Below are 27,407 nucleotides of genomic sequence, written 5' to 3'. Positions count from 1 at the left end.
GTCTAGAAGTCTTAACTAAGAAAGCACTAGGCACTTCAAGGGCAGTTATTAGTCCTTCAGTCACTGCTTTAATATCCAATTATCGGCATAGTCATATGACAGTTATTCAGAAAAACAATGAAAAAATTTTAGTGACAAAGAAAAGTTTGGGTTCAAACTCATCTATGTCAACCTTATACAAAGTTCTGCAAAGCATTGGGGTATGGGATGGGATGGTAAGTGAGAAAATTAGCTACAGGAACATTAGATAGGACAATCCTAAAAGACACAGGCTTTTCATTCAAGAACCTACCAGAAGGTTGATGCCCGAGCAGATTTAAGATAATTTTGTGCTTCAAAACAAGAATCGAAGGAAGTGTATTCCAGCTACAATATCCAAGCTTACAGGTGTGCTTGTAAGTATGAAAATCTGTTAGGCACACCCCCCAAAAGATGAAAGATTCTTTGGAAGTTACAAGCAAAAAACATTAATAGGTCAACACTGAAATTAAAGACAATTTAAGTAACAGCTATTTAAGCACGTTCCAGAATACTGTGCTTCCCATTCTTGCAGAACACAGACATCATCCTCAAAGCTCAGGACCTCTTCCACACCTTCTTTAATCTTTTTCCACTCAGTTCATGTTACAGAATACTCTGAAGCTTGTAGTCAAAGCACATGGGCATACACTATTACAATGAACATATTTTCCCCAAGTTGAGAGCAACTAACTGCTGAATTTTCCATGACAATTCTGCATGTGCAAATGCCTTTTCTTCTGTGACAGACATTTAAAATATACTGTAAATTCCTGAGAACTTTAATCTCACATAGTTGCACTCCCTCTACTCACAGGGTTATTGACGTAAAAATTGCTATTTCTATCCCTGCTAGAAATACAGTAAAAAAATTAACATCTCTAAGGCTGTCTTTTACTAGGAACACTAAATAACCTTCTCTCCACTGATTATTAACGTCATATGAATCAAGCCATAAATACAGCAATGGGGGTATTTGAAAAAAGTTGCTAAGAAAAGCCCAAACATCTGAATTTGACCCTTCTCCCACCCTGAAATTTCCACTAGCATACGATATCGTCTTATTTCTGAATGTCCAAAGCATTAACTCACAATTATGCTATACAGTGTCTGACATATTCTACATGACATGGAAGCATGGTATACTTTAATTTAGCCAATTACAGAAGTGACAGAAGTCAAGGAGCATTACAGCCATCAATTCAACATGTCACATTTACTCTATACTAGCAAGACTTTTCCATCTGCATCAAGATAGCTAAAAAATTAAAACAGGATTTTATATTTCAAATTTTAATAGAAAAAGATTTTCCTTTAACAGGCTACCAACTCTGTAAAGTAATAGCTTTTGGAACATTAAATATTAAATAAGTATTAAAAGAGTACCTCAAAACTATTTTTATTGCCATGCCAAAAGGTGAATATTGGTTGCATACTTGCATATGCAATTTACAACCAAACCGCTGCCAAATCTCAGGATCACATTGTTACACTTCATCTTTAAATAACAGTTTCTCTCTCTCTCCTGCTAGGTAACTACAAATACAAATAGAATTTGTGCTCTACCAAAATGGGGTTGATCAAATTCAGCTGACAAGATACTCTTCTCCAGGAAATTCTATTTTAATCTCTCCTGTAATTTATGAGCTTAAAGAAAAGTTGCTAATACATGATATCAAGACCCAGGCTATACACCACTTTGCTATATTATATGGGGGATCGTAACAGGAAAAACTAAGACTACATTAACATCTTAGGAAGTTTCTAATCAGATACCCACTTGTCTCACAAAAAAAAAAAAAAAAAAAGAAAAAAGAAAGAAAAAAGGAGGTGCTGAGTGCATACATTTCAAAGAAGAATACATATTTTCAGCATCCACTCACCAGTTAACACACCAGGGTACAGAGAATCCCTGAGGGAGGAAACCTCCTCTTCTGAGATTTATCGAGGAATAGCACTTATTGATTGTGAAGGAGCCTATCCAGCTCTCTTCTGCCAAGGAGGGTCACAATAACACCAAAACTATCCAAAAGAGGTAGGAGGAGGTGCTCCATTCAGAAATAGAAATTAAGGACATAGACATTTCCTTGACTAAAAGTACCACTGAGCAATGATTTAAACCAAAGATGGGTACAAACCTTACAAGGTTTTCTGGTTTTAAAAGTATATCATAGAAAAGTAGATAGCTTATTTCCTAAAGACATTTAAAACATATTTTGGTTTTCACAGCAACAACAGCTTCTTGTTCCTGGTTGTCCCAATATAGCAAATAGCATGAAGTTAATGTACACCACAAAAAAATTTCACGAGCCAAAGACCAGAAACCAAATCTACAGAATTGAATGTCCAAAGCAAACCCTACAAAGTCCAAACACTGCACAGATAAGGTCTCTCCTTCACAAGGGGAGACTGCTTTTTTCTGTAACTGCAGCAGTTCCCAAACCCCAGACATCTACCTCATCCCTTTTGAAGGGTCCCATTCCTGCCAGAGGGGTAATTAAACATCAGCTGAAGCATTCAAACTTCACCCACAAAACTATGAGGTGAAACAGAAACCAACCCAAGGATCCTCCAATGTAACAGTATGTAGCATGCAAGAGGTTCAAGAGATGCTACGCAAACAGTGGTGATAAGAACTACAACAACCCTCCTCGGCAAGCCATCCTCACTCATGAGTCAGTGTCCAACAGCTCACTGAGGTTTACTCAAATTCACCTATTTCCTCTCATTCACCTATGATTTAGAAATAACCACGATGATCTCAAACTTCATATATATCATACACTACACATAAAATATTCCTTCAAAACAACGGTTTTTGCATCTCTCTCTTGGACTGAAAGCATAGGCACTTTAAAAACAGCTACTGCACATGAATTTATTCCTCCACCGTTAAGTCTGTCTGCAGGCAAAACTGCTTTTGACATCATCTAACATGCAAGAAATTGTGTGGTCACAGTTTTAAGTTTCCAGCCTCTTCTTGTAGTTCATTCATTATCAAAAGTGTATCTGTAGTGGCAGCTTTTTAAAGCAGCTTTGGTTTGGAAAAGGAAATATAACTTAACTAATCCACACTGATTAAACCCATAGCTCCACAAACTACAATGTATTATAAGAGAAACCACATACTATAAATAAGGGTTCAGGACAAACTAAGTATCAGCCTCATCACTCTCCTCAGTTGACTGGGTTCAGATAAAATCAAGTCTAGATTTTGGCTAAAAATACAATAAGGTAAAAATAAGAAATTTTTTTTTTTACTGTACCTAAGAGCAATGCCTAAATCTATTCAGATACTCCACAGGAAATGCACCAGGGCCTTCTGGAAACAAAGTTTATTGTTACTACATTTATGATTAACTTTGAGATGTTCTACTTCACAGGCAATGCAACAATACATAGAAATGTAACTCCAACTGAGACTCACACAACAGCCTCTATGTCACAGAAAAAGGCAAAGAATGGAAGAGATCTTGAACTATGGATGGTATAAGTTAGCCTTTATATCTGTGGAAAAAAAAAACAAAACCAGAACTTCAAGGTTCTAGATATGCTAAGTCTGATCTTTGAGACCATAGTGAAACATCAGCACCTATACAAATAATGGCTGTAACGGAACAGGTAAGTGACCACATTTATTAAGAAAGGTTTTGGGAATAACATTCCAAGATAGCTAAACCATGAAATTACACTGATTATATGGGAGAATTCTCACCTTCCAGTCACCTCTTCTCTGTCAATACAGCATTTCAGATTGCATAAAAACAGAAACAAGATTTGAAGACTATGAACCTGAGACAAAACTCTATAGTGGATGACCAAGTATATACAATTTTTTCGATTTAAACTAATTCCTCTTCTTTTTTTTTTTTTTCCCCAAAACTACTATTCATGAGGTGAAGAGTACAGCTGAACTGTAATAATATAACTATCTAGTTTGCTGAACAGCACTTGAACTTGAACTTACGTGTGCTTAACCTCCCAACATTGACAAACAGGACAGAAATCAGTAGGTTCCCTAGCTGATTTATGTTCACATTTGCTAGACATCTTCCTTGAAATGTGAATGTATTTTAATCCATTCAGGAGAGCATCCACTTTTCAAAGCAGCCCCAGGTTCTGCCCAGGATCCCCACCAGTAACAGCCCAGCAGACATTTCACGTGAAACGTGTGGCCTGTGCCCTGCAGCCAGGGAATGCTACTGCGGCTGTTTTCAACTCTCAATGGGACAAGCGTGCCCCTGCCTTCATGAAGACTACAAAGAGAATTAGCCAAATGCACTTTCCCTGCAGCACAGCGTAAGGCACAAGTGAATGTATGGCACAAGAGAAGGTATTAAAAGAAACACTGTATAAGTTTAAGCATATTTTATACTTTACCTCATCATTTTTCATTCATAGGTTTTCTTCCCCTCGCCATCTTTGTGCACGTATTTTCATTTTCAGTTTTACCCAAGACTAGTCACTTGACATGCACAGAATTTTTAAGTCCTGGTCAACAGTTTGTCCAGGTAATCTGTCTGCATAAAAATTTCATTTCTGAATTTTTTACTCCTGAGGGTTATGAACAATAGGATTTTTCAGAGATGGCTGATGCATCTTTGTACCAATACAGTATCTTAATTTTGCAATACGCTCTGTAATCATAAGCAGGTCACTGACTTCAAAACCACATAGACCAACATCCTCCTTAAGCCTGAAGAAAAAAACTGCATATCAAATCAGTCTGGGAGTGGCAACATTACATGAGTGGTTTAGACATGAAGCTATTCAAGGACATAGAAATCTCTCTTAGGATACTGGGAGGAAACATAGCTCCAAGATAAGACTGGGCTCTCTGTATGCACACCAACTCACTAAACTTAAGCCCCAGCAGGCCCAGACTGTGGTATTCATTTAACAGATGGTGGATAAACACTGAACTAGCATGAAAGAGGAAGGGAACATCACAAAACATCATTACTAGATGGAGAATCGTTGAAGGAGAGAGAAACTAAAATGGAAGATATATTCAGCATGTTCCTGGCTATTTGCATAATTTAGAAATAGCACAAAGTAAATATTTACAGACAGCAGTCCTGCATAGGTCAGAATTTTTATCTGGAACATTTACAGCAGAAAGACAAGGTAACATGTTCAGTTAATAGCTTCTCATCTGAAACACTGATTCAGATTTGACTGAAGAACATAAATGACTTGAAGAGTTCAAGACTGGCATCCAGGAAATGTTTGTTTGCATTATGAAACCACCGTCTGGTTACTAGTCTGTTCTCAAGATTGTACTGTGTTGCAGTGCACCTGCATGAGGCGTAGATCCCTTCCAGCTTAAACAATTGTTAAAATCTTAAATTTAAGTAGCTACGCACGCTAGAACTCCAAATAGTATTTTTGATCATGCAAGAAAACCTTCATTAAAACTATTTTGTAGGCAATCATAAAAGAAGAGGAATAAAACGTTTCACCAAAACTTTGGCTAAAAGCTTTGGAAGAGTAAGTTAAATGCCGGTAGTAAGAACGTAACACAGAAAAAAAGAAAATATTTTTCTCTAATACAGAAGATTTTTTCAGTTACTTTTATGCATTTAACAGTAGTTGAAGCAGAGTCAGCTTCCCTTCCCTGTAAGCATCTGTCACTCATGCTGTAACTGAGAAATGAAATAACTTAGAAGATGCAGTTAGAGAAGCACAAGAACTGTGGAAGGGGACTAAAGGGGGGGGAAATGAAAGGAAGCTTTAGAGTCAGTCCCTACTTTTACCAGTTTTTGAGTTTTCTAGGTCCCTTTAGATCACAATGAAAAACATATATGCCCAGAAAGATCAACTAAAATGAGTGCTTGTAGAAGATAAAGTGTATTTAAAATAGATCATCATCAGCACAATATAGAAAAGTGAATATACTCTGATTTTGTGCATGTAATTTCGATCTGGAGAGTTACTTCTAATTGATTCGTACAATAACTAACAAGCTAGAGAAAAGTAACACTTGTGGAAGCAAACACTTGTAATATCCTTTCCACACATTAAAAAATGCATATTATAACTCTTAGAAAGAAGATTTCAAAATGCTGCTCTTGCCCATGTTTCAGTAACAAGTTTAGGTATTTTAGTGACCAACGTCAAACAGTATATTTCAAATAGACAAATTATGCGGCACATAGAGCACAATAGAACTTTTTTTTTCCTTAGCAGCCTATACTACATCACAAAAAAAAGCGACGTCAAGCAAAAATTAACCATGCTTTCGCAAAAAGGGTCACTGTAGTTGGCTTGTTTCCTCTGAACTTTTGAATCCTTGGGATAAGCACGAAGGTCTTTCATCCCCCAACACAAGACACTAGATTTCAGCTAACTAGAAATGCACTTCAAATATTACGTACTTCCTTTCCAAATGTCAAGGTTGTTTAGTTAATCAGGAATAACAACGTTCTGCAAATAAAATTCCAGTGCAAAATTACAACAGATCTGCACAGTCCTCATGTGCAGTGACACAACGCTATGTGTCCACTTATTCAGGCACTTACGCTGTGCTCATGGCCATCCTACTTACCACAGTAGTAATGCTTTTTATAATAGCACCATTTTTTCTCCCCTCAAATCATACTGCCTAGGATAAAAATCCCTACCTGAGCTCTAGCAGTTCATAACTACAGTGCTATACCTAAAAATACTGCATAATACAAGAATGCTGCCACAAAACAAAGTCTTCAGAACTGGACATCGCCTTCTCATTGTAATAAGTTGTCCTTTTTCTTTTTTTTTATTCTTAGGTTACACCAATATTTACAGTCAGGAAAAGGTAATACACTTGTTAAGACCATATCTGTGAAACAAGAAGAAACAGGTTTTGGACAACAATAGATGGTTCAGGCTACTTACTTACTTGAGTCTGCCTAACACTAGCAGTCCATATGTCCATCTAGAATCTTGTCTAACTGCAACTGACTCCATACCCGCAGTTTTTTTAAGTACAGAACAATCGTTAAGTACAAGGTTCTTTACCATCAAGTCAGAATAATTCTAGAAAAAGCCACTTCCATTGTGCCCTCCAGCAGCCCACAGATGACAGGAGCTGGGGATGTTTACAGGTCCTATATGAATAATTCAGCGTCAGCATCAGCAACAACTCCCCACCACTGACAACCTCAACGTGGGGCTGGAGCAGGCGGCCGTAAATGCACCTCCAACACGCGAGCTCTGAAAGCAGGACATCTTCAAGAACTAAAGCACTCCTGGCCAAGCGTCCAACTGGCCGATTTTGAAGAACTAGCCCTTTTTTTTTTTTTTTTTTTTTTTTTTTTTTTAAACTTGCACTTCTCCTACTTACAGGACAGGGATCAACACCCAACACACCGATGCTCTGGGATCCCTCCAAAAACTTCCCCGCAAGGGCCACCTCTCACGGCCACCCCCCACCCCACCGTCCCCTCCGGACCTTCCCGCACAGAAACAGCACAAATGGAGAAAAAACCCCGCGGGCACTGGGCACCCCCCGCCCCAGCCCACACCTCATCCGCCCACCTCCCCCATCCCCGGCGGCTCCCCCAAGGACTCCCCCCCCCCCCCAGCTCCAGCGCCCTCCCCCCGGGGACGAGAGCGGCTCTCTCCCCGGTGAGGAGGGAGGAGGAAGGGATGGCCGGGGCCCCCGCCTCTTCCCCCTCCTTCTCCTCCTCCTCCTCCTCACAGCGGAGGCGCTAGGCCCCGCTGTCCCACCGGGCCGCGCCGCCCCCCCGCGCCGCCCCGCCGGGCCCCCTGCCCTTACCGACGGCGCGGCGCTGGGGCGGCCCGGGCGGCAGGCTCTGGTGGGGCTGGACGGTCGCGGCGTCTCACCTCAACCTCAGCGCCACCGCCACCGCCATCTTGCCTCCCCTCCCCCGGCTCGGTGGGCTCCGCCCCCTCTAGCCAGGTCCTGGCAGCTGTTGAATAAACGGAGGCGCCGCGGCTCGGCGGTTTCTACCGGTCGCGGGGGCTCGCCCTTGCCTCCCGCCATACCGGCATGCGGCGCTGCCCAGGCAGAGCCAACCCGCGAGAAACCGCGGGCGGGCCCGGCGGTGAGGGAGCGGGTCGCTATGCTCCTTCCAGGACCCGCTAGCCGGTGCGGCGGGGAAGGGTTCCCTCCCCCTCCCCGCTGAGGGGGCTCGCGGCGGGGGGGAGGGGGGGGCGGCCGCCATGAGGCGAGCGCGGGGCGCGGCGCCTCTGAGGCGAGCGGGTCCCGTCACCACCGGCAGCGGCTGCCGGTGAGCGCTGCTGAGGGGCCCGGCCCGGCCCGGCGGCTCTCCCGGTGATGCTACTGACCGGAGGGGTGAAAGGGCGGGAGAGCCGCACCGCCTCGCTCTCCCCCCGCCGCATTACAGGCGAATCGATATAAATGTATAATAAGTGATAACGGGCCCGGAGAGGGGGGCGGGGGGGGGCACCCGCGGAGCCGGCAGGCCGCGGCCGTGCTAATGAATGGGGCCGCTGGAGCCGCGGGCGGCTGAGAGGCGGGGGGGGGGGGGGGGCGGGAACCCGTCCCGGGCCCGGAGCGTCGTCCGAAGGGCGCCCGGCCCCCACCGAGCCCTTCCCGCCCCCCCCGGGCTGCGGCACCTCCGCCGGGGCCCCGTCAGACTCCCGCGCTGTCACTGACGTCGTGCCTCTGCCTCTAGCGACGAATGACTTCTGAAAAATGTGAGAGAGGTTTAAAAATCTCAACTGTCTTTTGATTCCTCCCCTCGAACTGAAGAGTGTGTAAATTTGTTCCCTGCTTTTTCAAGACGGTCTTTCAGATCCGCATGGTATTTTACTGCAAATATGTAATTCCGGATGGGCTAAGATCACAAACGAATCTCTTAGCAGGTTTACTGTGGGAAAAAAAGATAACCATTAGGCAAGATTAAATTGTCTCGTGTTGTTACAATTTTCATTAAATACGAGAAGTCATATCCCACCTTTGCGGGATGTGTGCCCACACAGTTATTTATTCAGACTAATGAAGCTCACCCTGTGGCAAACAGGATGACTTATAAAACGTGTGTTGTACTAAGTGTGTAGTTACTACAGTAGCTGAGTTCCACTCTGTTAAAGTGCTACATTAAGGTGACATGACACATCTCCAGGCTGAAGTGTTTGCAGTCTTTAATCCCAACACATGCCGATGACTACCTCTATTCACCTGGAAGTTAAAGGTGCCCAAATAAAAGCCTGGGAAGACAAGTCAGGCACACATCTTGTGAGGTCTCAGCTGCTTTTCAGATACTGAATTCCTCTGAATTGTTTTCACCATATTAGTCTTTAAACCTACCCAGCTAACATACTCCACCACTGCTGACTTAATACACTTATCTTCCATATTGCCCGTTTGCCTTGAAAAGCAAAGTTTCCAAGCCATCGTGTATCCGATTGCCTTTTTCGTGTTTATTTTACTACTTCCTGTCTCCTTTTGCTCTGCAACCTTCTCCAACGGTTGACTTCACGTCTAGGACGTATCCAAACGTGGTTTTTTTTTTCCCTTGCAGCCACACTCGGGATAGCCAGCAGATCTGCAGATAGCAGAACGCAGCTGAAGATAAGCTCCTCTTGCCTTGCTTTTAAGGTTTCCCTTAACCCGCGTCTCTTCCACAGTAGTACAGCGCAGGGATAAAAGGTACTACACGCTGAAAAGCTCCACTTTTGTCACTATTCGTTATTATTTCTTAACGCACCAGCAGAGTCAGCTGCTGCGCTGCAGGGCCCGGGCAGGGACGGCTCTCCCCAGGGGCACGGCCCCCTCTTCAAACCCCGCCTGCGGGGCCCCGCTCCCCGCCTGGGACCCTGCCAGGCCTGGCGAGGGCAGCGCGGCGGGAGGAGGTCTCCCGGTATGCCCCTCCTCCCCGGGCAGCCCTGAAGAACCAGGGCCGGGGCACGTTTCCGCGCACAGCGGCCGAGCGGTCCCGCCCCGAGGCGGGGAAGTAGAGGGGCGGGAGGGGAGGGGGGGAACCCTTTCGTGCCCCGGAACCTTCTTGCCGCCCCTCCCGTTTCCTGCCGGAGCAGCGCGCCGCCGGTCGCTATGGCAGCAGGACCGTGGGGCTGGGGGCCGGCGGTGTTGCTGGCGCTGCTGCTCGCGCTGCTGCTCGGTGGCGCGCGCCGCCTGCGGCGCCGTTACGCGGCCGGCGGGGCTGGCCCCTCCCTGAGGGGAAGGGCGGCGGCGGCGGCGCGGGCGGATGGCGTCCGCGCACTGCTGGTGACGGCGCACCCCGATGACGAAGCGATGTTCTTCGCCCCCACGGTGCTCGGCTTGGGCAGGGCCGGCGCTCGCGCCGCGGTGCTGTGCTGCTCCGCAGGTGAGGGGGGACGCGCCGGGAACGGCGGGGAGCCCAGCCCCGAGGTGCCGCCGCGGCAGCCCCCGGAGGCCGGGCTTCCCGCCCGTGACGTCATGGGAAAGGCCGCCATGATGTCTTTCCCGTGCGTGGCCTCGAGCTGTGACGTAAGCACCGGGCTGTGACGACGCGTCAGTGCCTCGGAGCAGCAAGCGGTGGCTGTACCGTGGGGCGGTGCCACTCAGCTGTGACGCCAGGTGCGATGTCACCATGATGCCACACGTGATGCCGTTGCTGTGCTGAACCTCACAGCCCTCTAGGCCTGTAATGCCATGGCAGCGTGGCACCGCTGTGTAATACTCGTGCAGTGGAGGAGGTGCTGTGCCACCCTTCTGCAGTTTGACGTCATGGTTCTGGGTCACGGTGCACTGCCACAAACATCCCCTGCTCCCTGGGGAGCTGCCGCGTGTGGGCGGTTTTGCTCAAAATGTTACTTTTCTGCAGAGTTTCAGCAGCTGAAATCAGTAGCAGAGTCTCTCTATCTGAAGGTTGCACAGTGGTTTCACAATCCAATCTCCTGTTGCAGTGCCGAGGTACTTTCAAATTGTGCGGAAGCGTCAGTAAGTTGTAAAAAGGCGCTGTTTAGCACAGCCTTTGGCATCTCCTTGTGATTCTGCTGTCTTGTAGAGGACTTGCTTGGATGATCCCGTTTTAATGTCATAATGATACATTCACTGTAACACATCTAAAAATAGCAGTTGCATAACAATCCCATCATGGAAAAACAGGCCTGAAGGGAACCTGAGGTCGTGTTGTCCATCAGTCGACCTGAAGGCAGCATCAATGTGTCTTCACTCGCTGCAGACAAATGTCTAGTTTGTTCTTCAGAACCTCAAGGGAGGTCTGTGTCAGTGCTGCATTAGCTTTTCTTCAAATCACTTTTTCCTGAATCATTGGCGTAATTTAAGCTTGTTTGTTTATTTTTCCTATCTGCCGTGAACATGGAAATCAAGAGTATCCCTTTGTAGCAGCCTCTTGCATATTTTAAGACTGTTATCTGCCTCTCTGTCTTATCTTCTCCAGACTAAACAACCCTATTTCTTGCAATCTTTCCGCATAGATCATGTTTTCTAAACTTCTGATCATTCTCATAGTTTTCCTTTGGACTATTCCAGTTGGTTCACGTATTTTGAAGTGCAGTTATCAAAAACTGGAAGCAGTACTCCAGCTGAGGCCTTTCTGGGGCTGAATGGAAAGATTCTCATAGGCTCCACTGTTTGCCCAAGACAAGAATTTTTCACAGCATGTAACACTCTTGTCTTGTGTTCTTCTCGTTATCTACTAAAGCTCCAGATTTTTTTTCTACAGAACTGATATGTCATCAGTTATTACATCGTTCAGTTTTCCGTGCATAAGAAACAACCTCATTTGAATTGATCTTTTAGACCATACTGCTATACCAGGATTCATAAGCCTGTGGTGAAAACTAAAGATTTTTTAAATTTTATTTTTGTTGAGAGGACTATCTTACTTAGGCTACAAACACTTACATCTTACAGTGATAGCTACTTACATTTGGGAAAAGGGCCCTCTGTGCTTTTGAAAGCTCCAGCTAGTTCACTGCCAACTTTTCTGTTCTTTCTTTTCAAAGCTTTCTGTCATAACAGACCATCTAGGTGAGAAGACAGGGATTAAGCTATTGTTGAAGTCCAGTGGTGTGATGGCTTTACTGATCACTCTATACCTCCCATTCAAGATTTAGTGCAGAGCTTTCAGTTGTCTTTGCTGAGGGACAAAGGTCTGTGGATCCCATTTGGCTTTTTCACGGCTATGGAGAGATTACTGAAGTGCAACTCTGCCGTTTCAGTTTTGGGGACTAATACACTCCTGCTATTGGAGAACTTTCCAAAGAAGTGTTGTGTTTCTGTTTATTTTGTTAAATTTTCTTTTGTCTTTATGTCTAATTCAGTGACATGAACCATTAAGTGTGTTTGACACTGCCTTCTGTGTACACTCTTGCAGGTCTTCGTAATGGAACTAGCAGCCCATATAGGAGAGTACATTCACTGAGCTAATAGATTTTTCTGTGCCTCTTATTAGTCTTTTGGGCAATTCAAATGGTTCATCCTCTCATTGTTTGTATGATTGATGATGACAAGCGAGTTGATCAAAGACTGCAAATTGTAACACTGAGACAAAATCATTACTTAGAAACTGTCGTACTTGCAGTTTTCAGGTGTCAATCAAAATGACTTAGAATGAATTAGAATTGCAGCACTGTGAAAAAACCCAGTCTTTTACACACTGAGTAATCTTTGATTGAAAAAATAACTCAGTATAAATGTGCTTTGCTCTCTGTAGTAGCTGACTCCATTGTGAGTGCTCCATGGACGAATCCAGCAGCACCAGCTATTCAGCTGGTTTTGCTCTCAATAGCTTCCCACTTTTTCTTGTTAGCATTCATATATTCCTGATGTCCTGACACATTTCTTAAGCTGTGGAACGTGGATCTGTTCCTTTGAGTTCAGTAGCAGTTAGGTATTTTGGGAACAGTCGTACTATTTGGATAAAACATCACCTGCAGTCAGCTATTACGCTGCATTGCAGCAAAAGATACGTTATCTTAAAACACTAGTGTTGTTAATGGCCTTGCAAAAAATCAGTCTAAAGTAAGTCCCGCTGTACTCATGTAATCCATCTAGTGAAGGTTCACACTTAAATTAATTATGCTGAAGCTGGAACGTGCAATCTAAGCTTGCAGACCACCAAGCTGACGTGTTCCTCAGCAAACCCACAGATTATCATTGGCATAGTCTCCTAAAACCATTCACTCACAGTCTGAGAGAATTCAAGAAGAATTATTTTTTTTTCTAGTTACTCTTTCTCTCTTTGAAAATTTTACAAAGCTTGCTAGTGATGGCTCAGATTGCAACACTGCTCAAGAGAAATGCTAGATTTAGATTACTCACACCCACAACAATAAAAAGTTCTAGTGTAATTCAAGACAGCTGACTACAGTCTTGAATCATACATTAATACTCAGCTGTATTTTTTTCATTTTATTGCTTCAAAGCTAAAATTGGGTTGCGAGTACTGCCCTGCACAGGGCAGTATTCTGGAAGGGGCCATCGTGGCTCTGGCATGGACTTTGCATGGCTGATGCCAAGAAAAAATAAGGGAATGTCAGGGCAATATGAGAAGAAAATAATTCAGTGAAGAAGGAGGCAGTGTTTTAAGATAGTGAATCCCGCTTCCTTGCTAGTTGTTGGTCTCAGTCTGTTATAACTTTTCCAAAATGCCTTATCTAAATAAGGTTTGCTATCTTCCTTTGGTTCTGTAAGTTCTTTGCAGTCTTGCCATATTAGTTTCTGCCTGAATTTCCTCTGTGAATAATGCAGACTTCTAAAAAACCTTTGTCTTAAAACAGAGGTTGTTATGATGGAATTCCTCATTTATTCAAATCCTTTTAGTTCCATCACTGTATTCTATTGTAGTGTCCTAGTGTTACAAGACAACTACTGCTCATTAGAAGTGGCCCAGACTATACTATAAACTTTAATCACTTAAAGAATACACCGTGGAACAGGCTTTCTGTGGGTTATCTCAACAATTCTGTTCCAAGTACTTTGGACTTGCTGTTCAGCTTGGCTTTGTGGGCCTATGCTGTTAAGAGTACAGGAGGGAGTTCTCAGCAGCATGTCTAACAGTGAAGGAGAAGTGACTCTTTGGCCCTTCCTAAGGAGTTTCATTATTACTGATGTGTTGTGAATATTTATTTTTTAAAAAGTGGACTAAGATCCCACTAACCTCTTCCACAGAGACAACCTGGAAATTTGCCAGTGGTAAAAACTTTTAGTCACCTCACTGCAGAGGCAGTTTCTCCTGTGTTTATGAAAAGATCTTGCTCAATTGTTTTGTAGTATATTGGTGACTTCCATTCAGCTAATGTGTAAGCAGTTAGTCCATGTATATGCATATTAGAAGACTCCTTTTTTTCCACACAAAGCATGGTCAGCCTATGGAATTCACCAAAAGAGATATTAAATCTTGCTAAAAATTTAACAATGTTCAGAAGTGGCTTAGGCATATACCAAAGTAAAGCAAAAGTCCAAACAAAAAACTTAGAAGAGCTAGAAATTGTGATGTTTCAAGGAATAAGACATCTGCTAATCAAACAGGTTATTGGAAGCACTTTCCCAAGCAGGTTATCCCAGAATTGTTCTTTGGAAGATCTCCTATGTCTTTGGCAGAAGCGTTTAACTTTGGTCAGTCTTAGGATGAGGATACTGGACTGTTTGGACCACTGATCTGATTAGACATGGCAATTTCTGATGTCCTTGCCAAATAAGCTCATGAACGGCTGCAAGCCACACTCAGTGCACAAACGTGACAAATGTAGTCTGGGTGGGCACAACTTTGTCTCAGCATTTTACCCTGAGCTAAGCCGGGTGTTGCTGAGGTAAAAGCTATGGAGTCTGTCCCCTGCAATGTATCTGTTCCTCAAATGATGCCCTTTTATTTAATGTGTGATGCTCATGCTTAATGCTTTGAGAAAGAAAAGAGGAAATCTTTCCAAGCTAACCTAAACTAAGTTAGATGGTGTTGCTGTGTTTGCTATTTTCAGGAAATTATTACAGTCAAGGAGAAATTCGTAAGAAAGAACTGGAACAGAGTTGTTTTCTTCTGGGAGTTCCTGCTTCCGATGTAACAGTCGTTGATCACAGGTAACCGGTTTTCATTTACATCATAATTTTGTTGCAGTTTTAAATAGGGGGTGAAGTTCACTTTAAAATACAGTGAAAGCTTACTGTATCATTCTAAAAAGTCTTGAGGAATCTCAAAAAAGACCAATTAGATATTTTTGTTAACTCTTAACATAAACCTAATTAATGCAGAAGATGATTCAAGTGTCTAATGGGGGTCATAATCCCTAGGTTAAGCTCTGTTGATACAGCATTTAGAATAATGATAACCATACTTGTTGGGGTCTGGCACAGTGTGTTTGGGCAGCACTATCACATTTTGTTACACCTGTTGCAGTATTATACAGACAATTACAAATTCTCTGAATTGCCTGTGGCAGGTTTGTCTGTAGGCTAGTCTTTACAGCATAGTATGGCATTCTGTTATATTTATAATCTGGTTTAGTCCTGGCTAAAGACAAAAGTGAACTGCAGTATTAAAGGAAGTCCATAATAACATGACAGTAAGATTCTTTCAAATTAAGCCATACAAGATTTCTGTTTTTCTAAGGTGTGATGCTCTTTTCTTCAGTTGTTTGTAGATACAAAGGTAGGTGATAAAGCTGACACTTCTTTGTTTTGGGATTAATTCAGGTACTCTCTTCTGGGAAGGCGATTTAACACTTTGAATCAGTGAAACTCAGAACTAACATTGTAAAGGCCTCTTAAATTGCCTGATCGCTGTCTATCTAGGGTTGATAGGAGCTGAACTAGATACCAATTGCTAGGAAATACAGTACAAATGGTTGTTTCAGTTGTAAACAACTATCATACAATCCATAAAGAATATTTTTGTTTATGAAGAAACAACTTTAATAGCAACATATTGATTTAAAGCCACGCCAACTAGAAAAGTCAGAGTTGAAAAAAAATCTGGCTTCAGGCAGGCCCTTTTCCCATGAACATATTTTCCCTTGAGCTAAGGCAACAGAAGCCACAGTCCAGAATATGAATCTTCTTGAGTTCTTTCTTTTTTTAGCTTTAGGTTTCTCTCCAAGTTTTCAGCTCACTTATGAAAACAGCATAGGAGTTGTTTTTCCTTTGGAATGAAAAGAGATGTTTCCGTTCACTTCTCATGAACTGGTTTTGGATAACGTCAAGTTTTGTAGTACAACCATATTACAGTGCCCAAAACATTCTGGGGAGGGATAAGGAAAAAAGCTGCTAAGCTTTGCTAAGCATAAAGTCTGCTCAATGAACCATCTTTTGAAATTAACACAGAGCCCAGAAGCCTGCTGGCCTTCTGTCCTCTAACGCAATGTGAGGTTGGTTAGTATGTGATGCAAGTTTCCCAATGCTGCTCAGTCATCCCCCCACATACGCAGTCCAGAGGACTGCTTTTTGCAAGTAATACTTTGGTTTGCTCTGTAGAAAGGTGAGGACCATTTCAGAGAAATAGCTTGGATCATGCCTCTTTATTACTTTCATTACTACTATTACACGTATTTATGTAAGTAATGACTGATACATGATTTTCCCCAGTGAATGCAGTGCCTGAAAAGACCAATCCATCCCATTGCCTGGAGCTTCTGGGCATGGACTAGAATGTACAACATTGTTCTAAGGAACGGGTTTAGATTTGAGGTCTTTATCTCTGAGGTTAGATTGCTATGAGATAACCATCAAATCATCTGACTTTGTTGTGCATTCAGGGAGTGAACTGAAGTTCTTGCTGAATTTTGCTTAGAGCTTGTTTAGACAGTAAAGTTAAGGGTGTTTACAGCGTATTATTTACTCTGCAATAACTCACCATGTGGATGCTCTTTACTGAAAACAGCTGTGGATCAGGTGTTAGCAAAATGGTAGAGGATCAGGAACAGTTTCTAGATGACACTGAATTTTTAGAGTAGCTAATTTTTAGAGTACTGTTTTCCAGCGGTTTAGACAAAGCACTGGGACTCAGGGTTCTTGAAACTTACTCAAGGTTCCTGGATTCCTTAATGTCAGTGGCTTTCCTATGCCTCTGTTATGACTTATGTAATTTACAGATTATACAAACATATTTGCCAGTATGGCACGATGTGAAACTCGCTAAATTAATATGTTATCTACCACTAGATTTCTATGTAAATTCATGTCTACATACAGTTCAGGAGGCTGTTCCTCTTTAGCATTTTGTCTTCTGTAGGCACTGTTTAAGGTTAGAGCCCTTTGGCTTTTTTTGTTCCCTTCCTAACTCTTCAGAAAATAGTTTTCCATCAATGTAAAGACCTAGCGCATTGCTTAAGTACTGCAGCTGGCATGCTCCCCATCTAACATTTCTTATACAAACACTGGATGCTTTACATTATCCAAGCTGCAGGCTTGTATTTTGGTAAGGAAAGCCCAAAGGATTGCTAGGTTTGGATCTGCTCCAGCCATTGTAGTGTGGAGTTGAGTCATGCTGCTTCCTCTTTCTTTGCATGATCTACAAGTGAGTGAGTAGAATTTTCAAGGTATAAGAGGGGAAATATATCTGAAAAGCAAGATGATTGACTTGCTCTGTAATCTCACCTGGCCAGGCAGGTATAAAATCAACATGACATTTTGAATTGCATGTGAACTTGTAAAGAGAAAGCTTCAGTCAGTCAGCCTATGATGAAATCTGTGTTAAAGACCAAATCCTTGTTAGGCAGTCCCTTGCCTTAAACAATGACTCAGGTATAGCCAGGATTCTTAGGACAGGACTAGTTCAGTCTCTATCAGACAACTGCTTTGCACTGATTCTTCAGCAGGTGTTTGATGTTGTCACCGTGTTTGTTACCTCAATTAAAGACAACTCAAATCCTCTGCACAAATATGGTCCCAAACTGTACCCACATTTCAGCCCTAGAGATTGAAGTCCACGTGAATCTCCCACAGAAAAGTTCTTTGCTGTAGAGGGCATGTCTGGGAGTGGAAAAGGACATGCATGACCATGCAGCACCCAGTTACTGTAGGTGAGCAGATGGGCATGCAGACGGCCTGTTCCAGACTGTTTTAGGTTAGAGCACTGGACCCTGCCTACTTGTGAATAGTACAGGTCGGGCACCAGATTTGCAGAGGTGTCCCCTGAGCTGGCGTGTAATTATCATAGCTCCAACACTACACCAACTGAAGAATTGCTTTAAAGGGAGAAAAGTTTTACAGTCTACTTCTGTTACCATTCCCACACTAGGCTTAATACTTGGAACAGCCCGGCTCAGAACTAGGACTTGTATTGTTCAAAGTTAATTTCTGTACTGTCACGATTATTCCTGCTGCTGGGTGAGGGAGGAGTAGCAAGAGAGTGAGGTCCGAAACTCATGTAAGATAAAAGTCACTTCATTAATTACATAAATGGTACTGTAAACTGTGCTTTTGGTACATTTTCATCATCTTATGTGCTGCAACAATGGACTTTCTTGTAGCTGTAAAAATGAGAGATCATTTGTTTTATCTTACTGTGCCATGATACCAGCGTAATTTTCACAAAGATTGGTATAGTTCTGCAGATCTGCAGTGAAGGTAAAATGAGCATAGCTAAAATACAAGTGGTATAGATACCTCTAATGCAAACACAGACTAAGTCAACTGAAAAATCTGCTACAATGATATGTCTAAAACAGTGTAGATAAGTCAGATGCTGGACATTTCTGTGGTGGCAGAAGGGTCAAATTTATAAAGCATTTGGCTGCACTGCAAACAAAAAGGGACATCCATCTTCACCAAAAGTTCTGTTGTTCTTTATGCATGTGTTAGACTTTGCTGCCAGATTTAGCTTAAAGTTTAAATTGCTCTGGTAATGTATGGGCAAATGATCCACTTAAAGGACATGAGTACTTGCTGAGCAGGGCAAAACTCCCTCCATCTTGAGAAGAACAAGTCTGAGTAACTGATTTGCACTAGAGATGTGTGGCAAAGACGAGGTTCAGCTTAGCAAGAGGAGAACTTGTAAACAAGTAAAAAGTGAGTCCTGCATTATCATAAAACACGGAGATGCTTTCTCTTCCCTTCTCTTTCGAATATGCAAAAAAGAATGCTTCAGTAACAATGCGAAGAGAAAAAATGTTCACGTAAGAGCTGCTTTAGGTGCTGTTCTTTGATGTGGCACTGCTACACGTTTTCTTGGTGGTTGCTCTGTCTGGTCTTGAGAACATAGTGAGATGAAGGTGCTCTAGTCTACCAAACCAATTATCAGGTCACAAGTCATTGCCATGGTTTTGAACTTGTAAATGTACTTTTTGGGGAATTTACTTATAGCTGAGAAGGCTATCTGTAAGTAATTAATCTGTGAATACATGCTCCTGAGCTAGAAAGCTCGCTCTCATGGTGTATGGAAAACCAGGAGTTAGTATCTAATTGATCTAATATTAAGAATTAGTTAAGCTCCCATTAACATTGGGCACATCTGCCAGTGCTCTACTAGTCTGTAACATTACATGTAAACAGGACATGTTTTCTAAGCTGTTTTCACTTTCTGAAGAGAACAAGCAAAAAGGAAGCCCAAATTATTATTTTTTTCTCATGTCTCTTTGGGGTTCATGGAAGGATAAATATCAGGCGTTTTACTGCAGCTTCTGAAGCTTTTGTGCACGGTTGTACTGGACAGAAAGTGAAACTGACTATTTGCATCTTTAATATGACAGAAAATATTTGGCCCAAGTTTGCACTGCAAAGAAAATAATAGCCGAGATTTGTGTAAACTAGAAAATTTTCCATTCACAGTACAAAGGCTTACTGCAAATAATGTTACATCTGTTTCCAAGTTGCCATGGAAATTGCACTCCATTTGTTTTATTATTATTATTATTATTATTATTATTATTATTATTATTTCACTTAAGTCCAAAAGGGCTCTGATTAGACAATGCACAGGAGAGAGGACATCTGCCCATGCAGAATCACAGGCTATGTGCAACTTTTTTATAAGGCTGCAGAGAGGCTCAAATTATTATTTTTCTTTTTTTTTTTTTCACATAATAATTCTTTGCTGTTGGGCTTGTTTTTTCCCCCCTACAAGGTAAATAGGCTTTATTGCGCTTCATCATGTTTAACTTGTAATGAACTTCCTTCCATGAGCTCCCCATGTCAGAGAAGCGAGTCTGTAAGGTCATGGGAAAAATATATCCTTAAATAAATAGTGTGTGTGTCTGATTGTGATGATCAGAAAGATACAAAAAGGCTCAGACCCTTCAGAGAATGAAATATGTAACTGGAAATTTGAACCTTTTTATTAGAATTTAGAAACATACATACAGATGTTTAAGAAGTGTATCCCATTGATCCAGTTCAGTTTTACTGTACTTAGGTGGTTTGTTGATGGCTTTATTGATTTGAATGCAAGGTGCTGAGTGCATGAAAGCTGAAGATGCAAGCTGTATAGTGAGAATATGTACTGCAAGCAAGAAAGCTTGCCTGAAAACTGAGGGCACCAGGAGAAGTGCAGAGATAAAATCCTGGCCTCGGTCAAGTCTGGTGGCAAAGTTATCAGTGATTCCATACCAGTATCTCACTCACTCATTTGCAGACCTGTGTCATCTTGCTGAATGGGTTTTTTAAAAAATGTATTTACCTTACTTATGTGTTTCTGATCAGAAAGGTGATATTATTCCCCGACGTTTCTTCTTTCCCTGTTCTTGTATTTCATATTTTGGGATCAGTATTTAGTAGTTTTAATTCTGCTGAAATAATTGTGGTAATTAGTTACATTTGTCTTCTTAAGTTCCTTGTGGTATCATAGTTTGACATCTTATTTTATTGCTAATTCTACAGAGCTGATCTATGTGCCGATTAAAATTGCTACCATGTTTTATTTTAGAAGAGCTGCATATTTCAGTAGTGAGTGATAGAATTCTCTTCATCTTACTTATCCCAGCAATGCTGTAAAGCTCTTTATTTTTTTGCAGAGTTTTCTTTACGTATGGCATCTGTGGGACCAGAAAATCTTAGATGTAAGTTGGTCACACATTCAGTGTGTATTACAGGGAAATCAACCTACATCTTTTGAATCAGTCAAACATACTTAGAATCATCCTGAATACTAAGACACTTTACCATTACAAGAAGCCATGAAGCCTTTGTCAGTCAGGTGGGTGTCTTGATGTTTATGTAATCACTGTAACCAAATTTCACTTCTGTTTAGTATAATTCTTGAAATTTAAATTGTTTTCTTTCTGAGAAGACAGTAAAATATTTGGCCACCTATTTTTATTTAGATTTCTAAATAAACAGATAATTTTTCCAAAATGCTTACCACATGACAGCTCATGCTGATATTTTAGGACATCAGAACGCTTTATAAAAAGGATTATATCAAAGTCTGCCTTCTGGCTTCTGCTTTTGTAAGTGTTGCTGTATGCAATAATTTAAGAGGAAATTCTTCTGGGGATTGAGATGTCTCTCTGCCCTCCAGGAAAGCTGCTTTCTGAAACAAAGGCTTGTATTGCAGTAAGTTAGGTTTAGTGATTTTGTCCTAAGTTAGATATTTTCCTCAATAAGGAAATCTGCCCTTTTGCTTCCCTGGGGTTTCTGTGAACTAGGTCCTTTCTCAGTTTTGTAGCGTAATTAACTTCCTTGCTCTACAAAAAGGGGGAAGGGTCTGTGGTGAAAGGGAAAATGATCCTTTCAGTGCTAAAGGGGCATGTCCCCCAGATTACCTCTGTAGAGCAATAAGCAATGGTCCTTTTCAAAGCATTCAAGGATTCTCCTTCAGATGTCAAGAGAGACCTGTCAAATCACGTCAGTGAAGTCACAGCAGGGTTTGATTAAGGGCAAGAGTCAGGCCAGAGAAGCCAAAGTCTCTGAATAAATGCAGGGGGAAGTGAAGGAGTACTGCTGAAGGACAAAATGTCTTTATGGAAATCAAATCAAAATACTAAGCATTGAGATTTACACTTTTAATGCTCAGGATTATTTTAGCAGAATAAAAACTGTGAAATACTGATCTCAAAACACAAAAAATGAGAACAGGGATCTCAGCCATCTTCCAAAGTGATGCAAGTTTGATTCAACTTAAAAAACATCAGCACTGGTGAGCTGATGTTAAGAAAAGAAATAAGGCTGTGCGTAATAGCTGTGTTTCAGGAGTCTGGGAAAACTGGCTAGGTCTGAAGACAGGGAAATGCACTAGGACAGGGAAATCTGCTAGAAGTCATATTTTTTTTGTTCTTTCTTAGTTCATACCTTTTAGAAATGCCTTTTACTATTCTTTCATTAATGGCTTTTAAAAGTCCCCCACATACATTAAAGACAGGCATCTTCTCTGGAGCAAAGAAAGCTTCAATGACCCATCCTGAATTTGCGGATGGTTCGTGTCCCAGCTTTGCCGTCTCCTGGTAACACAAACAGATATGCTGACTGGAGTGATTCTGTAACTAGACCACCTGTGTCCATGCAGAAGGAAGTGTCTTTGGGTTTGCTGGTTTCCAGTACAAAATTCAGGGTTTCATATTAAAAAATTTTGAGTGGACTTTCTTCATGATGCTAGTAAGCTATAGAAAGATGCGGTCATTAGATTAAAGCTATTTTCAACAGTTACACCCAAGAGTCCCCTTTTAAACATGACAAGCTATAACAACCTATTTATTTTGCTAGTTACACAGTGGAACAATACAGTGTGTTTTGCCAACAGACACCCTGAGGAACTAATGGAGAATGACAGGCGTTTCCCCTTTGCCCCCGGAAAGTTCCCTGCTTTGATAGCCCAGCAACATCTCTGTCACTCATTGTAACCTGCAGCTGCAAATGTCTTGCTGTTAATTATAGGCAGACTGAGCTCTTTTATCAGAGAAGAGAAAATGGTCAACTCTTTTCCTTAAAGAGTAACAGTTATATCAAATGGTCTCAGTAAGTTAATCAAAGAGGAGGAACAAACAGAAAAAAATCTAGCAGGAATTCAGCTTAAGCTTTTGAATCTGCATTCCTCACAGCTTACTGAGGGAAAATATATTCCTATTTCTACTGGGAACACTCTTAAAAGCCTTCTCACAGTAATGGATTGGGCGTTAACGCCTTGTTCACAAGAACTGTGTGGTTTCTTTGTGTGTTCTCATAATCTTATTTTAATTGTAGCTACAGTACAAAATGTTGAGTGCCGCAGTTAAAATAAAGCTGTGAGATCTGAGGCTATGACATGGTTTGGAAACATCATCCAGTTGCATCTGCAATGGACTTGCATTTGCAGCCTCTCTTGGTCAAACTCCCCTTTGAGATTCAGTCTAGAGAAGTGCAGTTACATCAATTCCTGGTTTTCCTGAGGGTCAGGATCCTAGGTGTACTAGGTAGGTCCTGCAGGTAGTGTGTACCTGTGCTCGCACTTTAGGTGGAGGTAATTGTAGTAACTTCCCCCAAGTTGCCTCAGGCTCTGGGAGACAAGAAGTTTCAGTGTGTCCAGGAGCCTCATGACGTTAAAACTAGTTGTCGGTTTATTCCTGTTCCCTTCATCTAACTGCTAGTTCAGACAGTCACTAGAAAATTTATGGAATAATCAATATCTGAGCCTTGGGAGCAAGGCCTTTATTAGGCTCATTAAGGGCAGAATGTTTTCTATTACATGGCATAGCGTCAAAGGCTGTCGGACCACTTTAAATGCCATGATATGCTGTCTTGTAGAATGCCAGCAATATAATCCTCATTTCTTGAGTTTCTTTTCAAAATTCCCATTGAAGTCAGAAGGCATCTCCTATGCTGGCAGCTAGTAAGAGAACATAGGAGGCAGTGCATGCAGAGCCTGAGGGATGAGTGGCAGACTCAAAGGGTTGAGTTGATGAGCTACAGAAGTAGGGTGTCCTCAGGGCCTTTGGGACAGGACCATGGGGTGAAGCAAATTCTGGAGAATTTCGCCTCCCCCTAAAAATAATTGCAGGACATTCAGTGGAGACCTTTCTGGCTCTTCTATAGAAGACGACAGTGTCAGGATAGTAAAAAAAAAAAAAAAAAAATTCCTTTGTGGACATCACTCCTGAGTAATAAAAGGAGCTTAGTTACTTTCATGTTGATTGAAGTATTTTTTTTTTTTATAGGAATAGCAACATTTGGACTGCAGACACTGTAGACTCAGTGGAATTTTTGTGACGATGTAGACTTACAAATTCTGTGTTTTTATACAACATATGTTTTGGGTCTATATCAACCCCATTCTTCCACATAGGTGATAGAACTGGAGCTGTAGAATCTTGGACGTCTGTCTTTCTTTCCTCAGAGCCACCTTCTGGTCCCATCAAAATCAGTGGGGGTTGGCCATTGACTTCAGTAGGACCAGAAATTGTCATTGAAACAGTCAACAAGAGAAGACAAAGTCTTGTTTAAAAAAATGTCAGTATGGGGAAAGTTGGAAAAGCAACTGTACAATGGATGTTGTATAAAATGTGTTTTCTCTTAATGACCTTCCAGTTCAGATTGGCTCTGTTTACATACAAATCAAAAGCTGGTTTGTCTTAACTGCCAGCACAGCAAAACTCAGTCTGGGTTCTGAATATCCAGCTGTGTCTTTTGCCTCTGACATCCTCCCAGTAATAAAAGTTGTGTGGCTGGGATTTGGCTAGAATTGCAGATGATGTGTGAGCCAGAATTGAATTCAGCCTGCTCTTCCTCTGCAAGACAATAGAAGTTAAAATTTGTTTGTGTCAATAAAATAAGCATATACAACTCATAACCCCTCAGGGACCAGATATGATGAATAAGATGCTCTTTTTCCATCATCACATTTCTAACCCTAACCAATGTTAGTAATAAGTCTGTGAGACTTCTGTCTTACTCGCTTCAAAGCTGGAGCAGAAGCTTTTATGGAGTTTACCTGTGAAGATGCAGCATCCAGAGAATAGACATAGTTATGACAACCTTTGCAGTGAGATCTAATCCAGATTCTTTGTTCTTCACTTTCAAACTCCCTGAAGGGTACACTGTGTTAAGTGCTGTCTTTGCCCTGTAAGCCTGTACTCTCTTAACAGCTTCCCTTCAGATTGACAAAGTGACAGAGACAGTAACTTCTTCACAGGTGAAATGGTACTGCTAGCATGCCTATTAGTTATCACTTTCCTGTTTCAATGTTTTCTCCAATGGTATGTTAGTAAAGTAGGCTGCTTTGTGTAGCTGAGGCTCTCAAACTTTGCTGTACAGAGGTTTCTATTTGGTAGCTTGTCAGCAACTTGGGTGCTGCACTTTGTGAGACAGATGCCAGTGGAGCATGTGGTGATGGAGAGGTTTCAGGTCCTAGGGTACTGTCTGGATGTAGGCAAAGCTATCTCAGTTCATAAGGGAGCAATGCACAATGAAACTGTATTTACTGCAGGGTCTTCTTTCTTACAATGATGGTGAAAGCTCTGGCTGCGGTACAGAGCTCTGTTGGCCACCTCATTGTAAAAGACTGCTTGTAAAGCTATATAGCAGTTAGGCGCAGCATTTGTTGTCTCCACTTTTCCCATTAATAAAACCTTATTTGACAGGTGATTGAAAGTTCCTCCAGTTGACAGTATCTGTGTGAACCAGCAAAGGTGTTCTCAGCAGTCTGGAATCTGAGGCTCCCCAAATACTTCTAGCTGACTGCAGTAGGGTGCTGCTCTGCAGCAGCATGATCCAGGGCCACCTTTTGAAACATCCTACAGCAAGAGAATTCCCATTTGTATTTTCTTGGCTGAGTTTGTTGTGACATGCCCTGTTATTTTTGCATTCTGTGTCCATTCTGAAGTTCCCTCAGGCATCCCTTCAAATGAAACATTGCATCACTGAGGAAGTGAAGCCATTAAAAGTGAATGCTTTTGCCAAACAGTTGGAGCAAATACAGTCAGTTCTCATCTAGCAGAAATGGACTTGCAAGTTGACATTGCAAAATTTGGGAAGAACATTAGCCCTTTCTTGAGCAGTTTGATGCAGTTTTTCAAAAAGCTGAGCTGTGCTGTTATTTTTTTGCCACATCATGAATGAAGGTTTTATATTTGCATAGAGCAAATGTAAAACGGTTACTAAGCAAAGTGGTTGGAGCACGGAGCTTCACACTTCAAAATCCTTTTGAAGGAAGAGAAATTTTAAATTCTCTGTGGAACTCTGCTAAGGTCTCTGACCTTCTCTGTGGTTTACTTTCATCCTCTAATAATCCTGCCTTTTTGCAGAGCTGTGGGGATGGACCAATTACTGTTTACATACTATTCTTGTGGTGTGAAATGCTGTGTAAGTGTGAAGAATCATTATTAGAGTTTTCCTTGCTAGTCAAAGGGTTAATTTCTTTCTCCAAAGAAGGAGATCTGATTTAGGTTTGGCATGGGAGGAGGGAAGACAGAGGATTTTGTTCTGCAGGAAACTAGGTCAGCAGGTTTTTATTATCGTGCTTGACAGCCCAATGTGGTTTGCATTTAGGAATGAACTCGGTTGACATTGTGTATGGTCGATTTCCTCTTCCCAGAAAGCAGGCCTCAGACATCACTCCATACATTATGGCTTTCCCAAATTGAATGCAAGAGAACATTTAGCTGAAGAAGCTCAGGCAGTTGTGATTTTGTTAGATACGTTTTTAGACCTGTCTGTCAGGAGTGCCTCAGAACACAGAATGAAGTCCAAGATATTTTGGAGAGAAGTAACAATAAGGCTGGAATCGTTTCAGTCACTGAAGTGCCTCAGAATCACAGAGATCTTCATTGTTTTTACACCCCATCTACTGATGACTGTTCTTATAGCCTGTAGCATTGTTTGATTTTTTTTTTTTTTTTTTTTTGGAGGTGGTCAGATTCTGATCTTGGTCCTGCCAAAGTAAATTTGGAGTATTTCCCTTGCTTTCTCTGAAGCTACTGCTGTGTGTGGCTGAGATCACAGTGTGCTCTTGCGGATAGATCACAGTGTGGTCCTGCAGATAACCTTTAGATGGGGAGTTTTCCATTATAACTTTTGGACCATCATGACTGATGAAAGATTTGAATAATCCAGGATCTTTTTCACATCTTCCAGTTTTCTTGACCATATACCCTGTAGTGTATTCTTTTCCTGGGCAACCAAGAACAGATGTCTGTGTTCTTTACCTCTGCCTGTTGAAGACCAAACTGTGGCAGACATCATGCATGTTGGAGAATTCAGGCTGCCTTTCTTTACAGATTATTTTGACTTCACTGAATAATGAAAATCCAAGTACTTACAACTTTTAAAAAAATCTACTTTGTTTTGATCGTAGGGATCAGGTAAGGGTGATGGAGCTTAGAAGGGCTATTGGTAACGTCTAGGAAAATTTCTGAGTAATAGCATTTAAGGCTGAGTATCTCCTTCCAGTTTTATATTCTTGTTGTTTTACAGACTTTAATGTTAGTTAATGGCTTTTCAGCATAATAAAACCATCTAATTCTGTCCTGTTCTAGTCTTTATTCAGTTCTGGCATTGAGAAACCCAGACATTTTTGCAAACCAAGTTTGGCTTTTAAAGCTGAACAAGGAAAATACAGGCAATACTGAGAAGAACA

At 41.8% G+C, this 27,407-nt stretch overlaps 2 protein-coding genes across 9 annotated transcripts in view; one reads left to right on the top strand and one right to left on the bottom strand.

Moving 5' to 3' along the window:
- NCOR1 (nuclear receptor corepressor 1) overlaps positions 1 to 7,914 on the bottom strand; it is a 75,760-nt gene extending 67,846 nt beyond the window's left edge. For 2 of the 3 annotated variants that reach the window (XM_052803069.1, XM_052803072.1), the window contains exon 1: positions 7,778 to 7,912. The gene's annotated coding sequence lies outside the window, so the exon portion shown is untranslated. Of the gene's footprint in view, positions 1 to 7,777 lie in introns of all 3 variants that reach the window. The other variant, XM_052803070.1, reaches the window with a different exon arrangement.
- Positions 7,915 to 9,968: 2,054 nt separating this feature from the next.
- The window catches only part of PIGL (phosphatidylinositol glycan anchor biosynthesis class L), a 62,505-nt gene continuing 45,066 nt past the window's right edge, over positions 9,969 to 27,407 (top strand). For 5 of the 6 annotated variants that reach the window (XR_008237412.1, XR_008237413.1, XM_052803119.1 and 2 more), the window contains exons 1-2: positions 9,969 to 10,313; positions 14,914 to 15,013. Coding sequence is in view for 4 of the 6 variants with exons in the window: in XM_052803119.1 (XP_052659079.1) it covers positions 10,040 to 10,313; positions 14,914 to 15,013 (374 nt within the window). In the remaining 2 variants the exon portion in view is untranslated. The remainder of the gene's footprint in view (positions 10,314 to 14,913; positions 15,014 to 27,407) is intronic. The other variant, XM_052803116.1, reaches the window with a different exon arrangement.

Source organism: Harpia harpyja, chromosome 12, assembly GCF_026419915.1.
Source record: "Harpia harpyja isolate bHarHar1 chromosome 12, bHarHar1 primary haplotype, whole genome shotgun sequence".
Classification (NCBI taxonomy): Eukaryota; Metazoa; Chordata; class Aves; order Accipitriformes; family Accipitridae; genus Harpia; species Harpia harpyja.
Note: the sequence above shows the minus strand (reverse complement) of the source record. Positions and strands in the feature narration are given on the sequence as shown.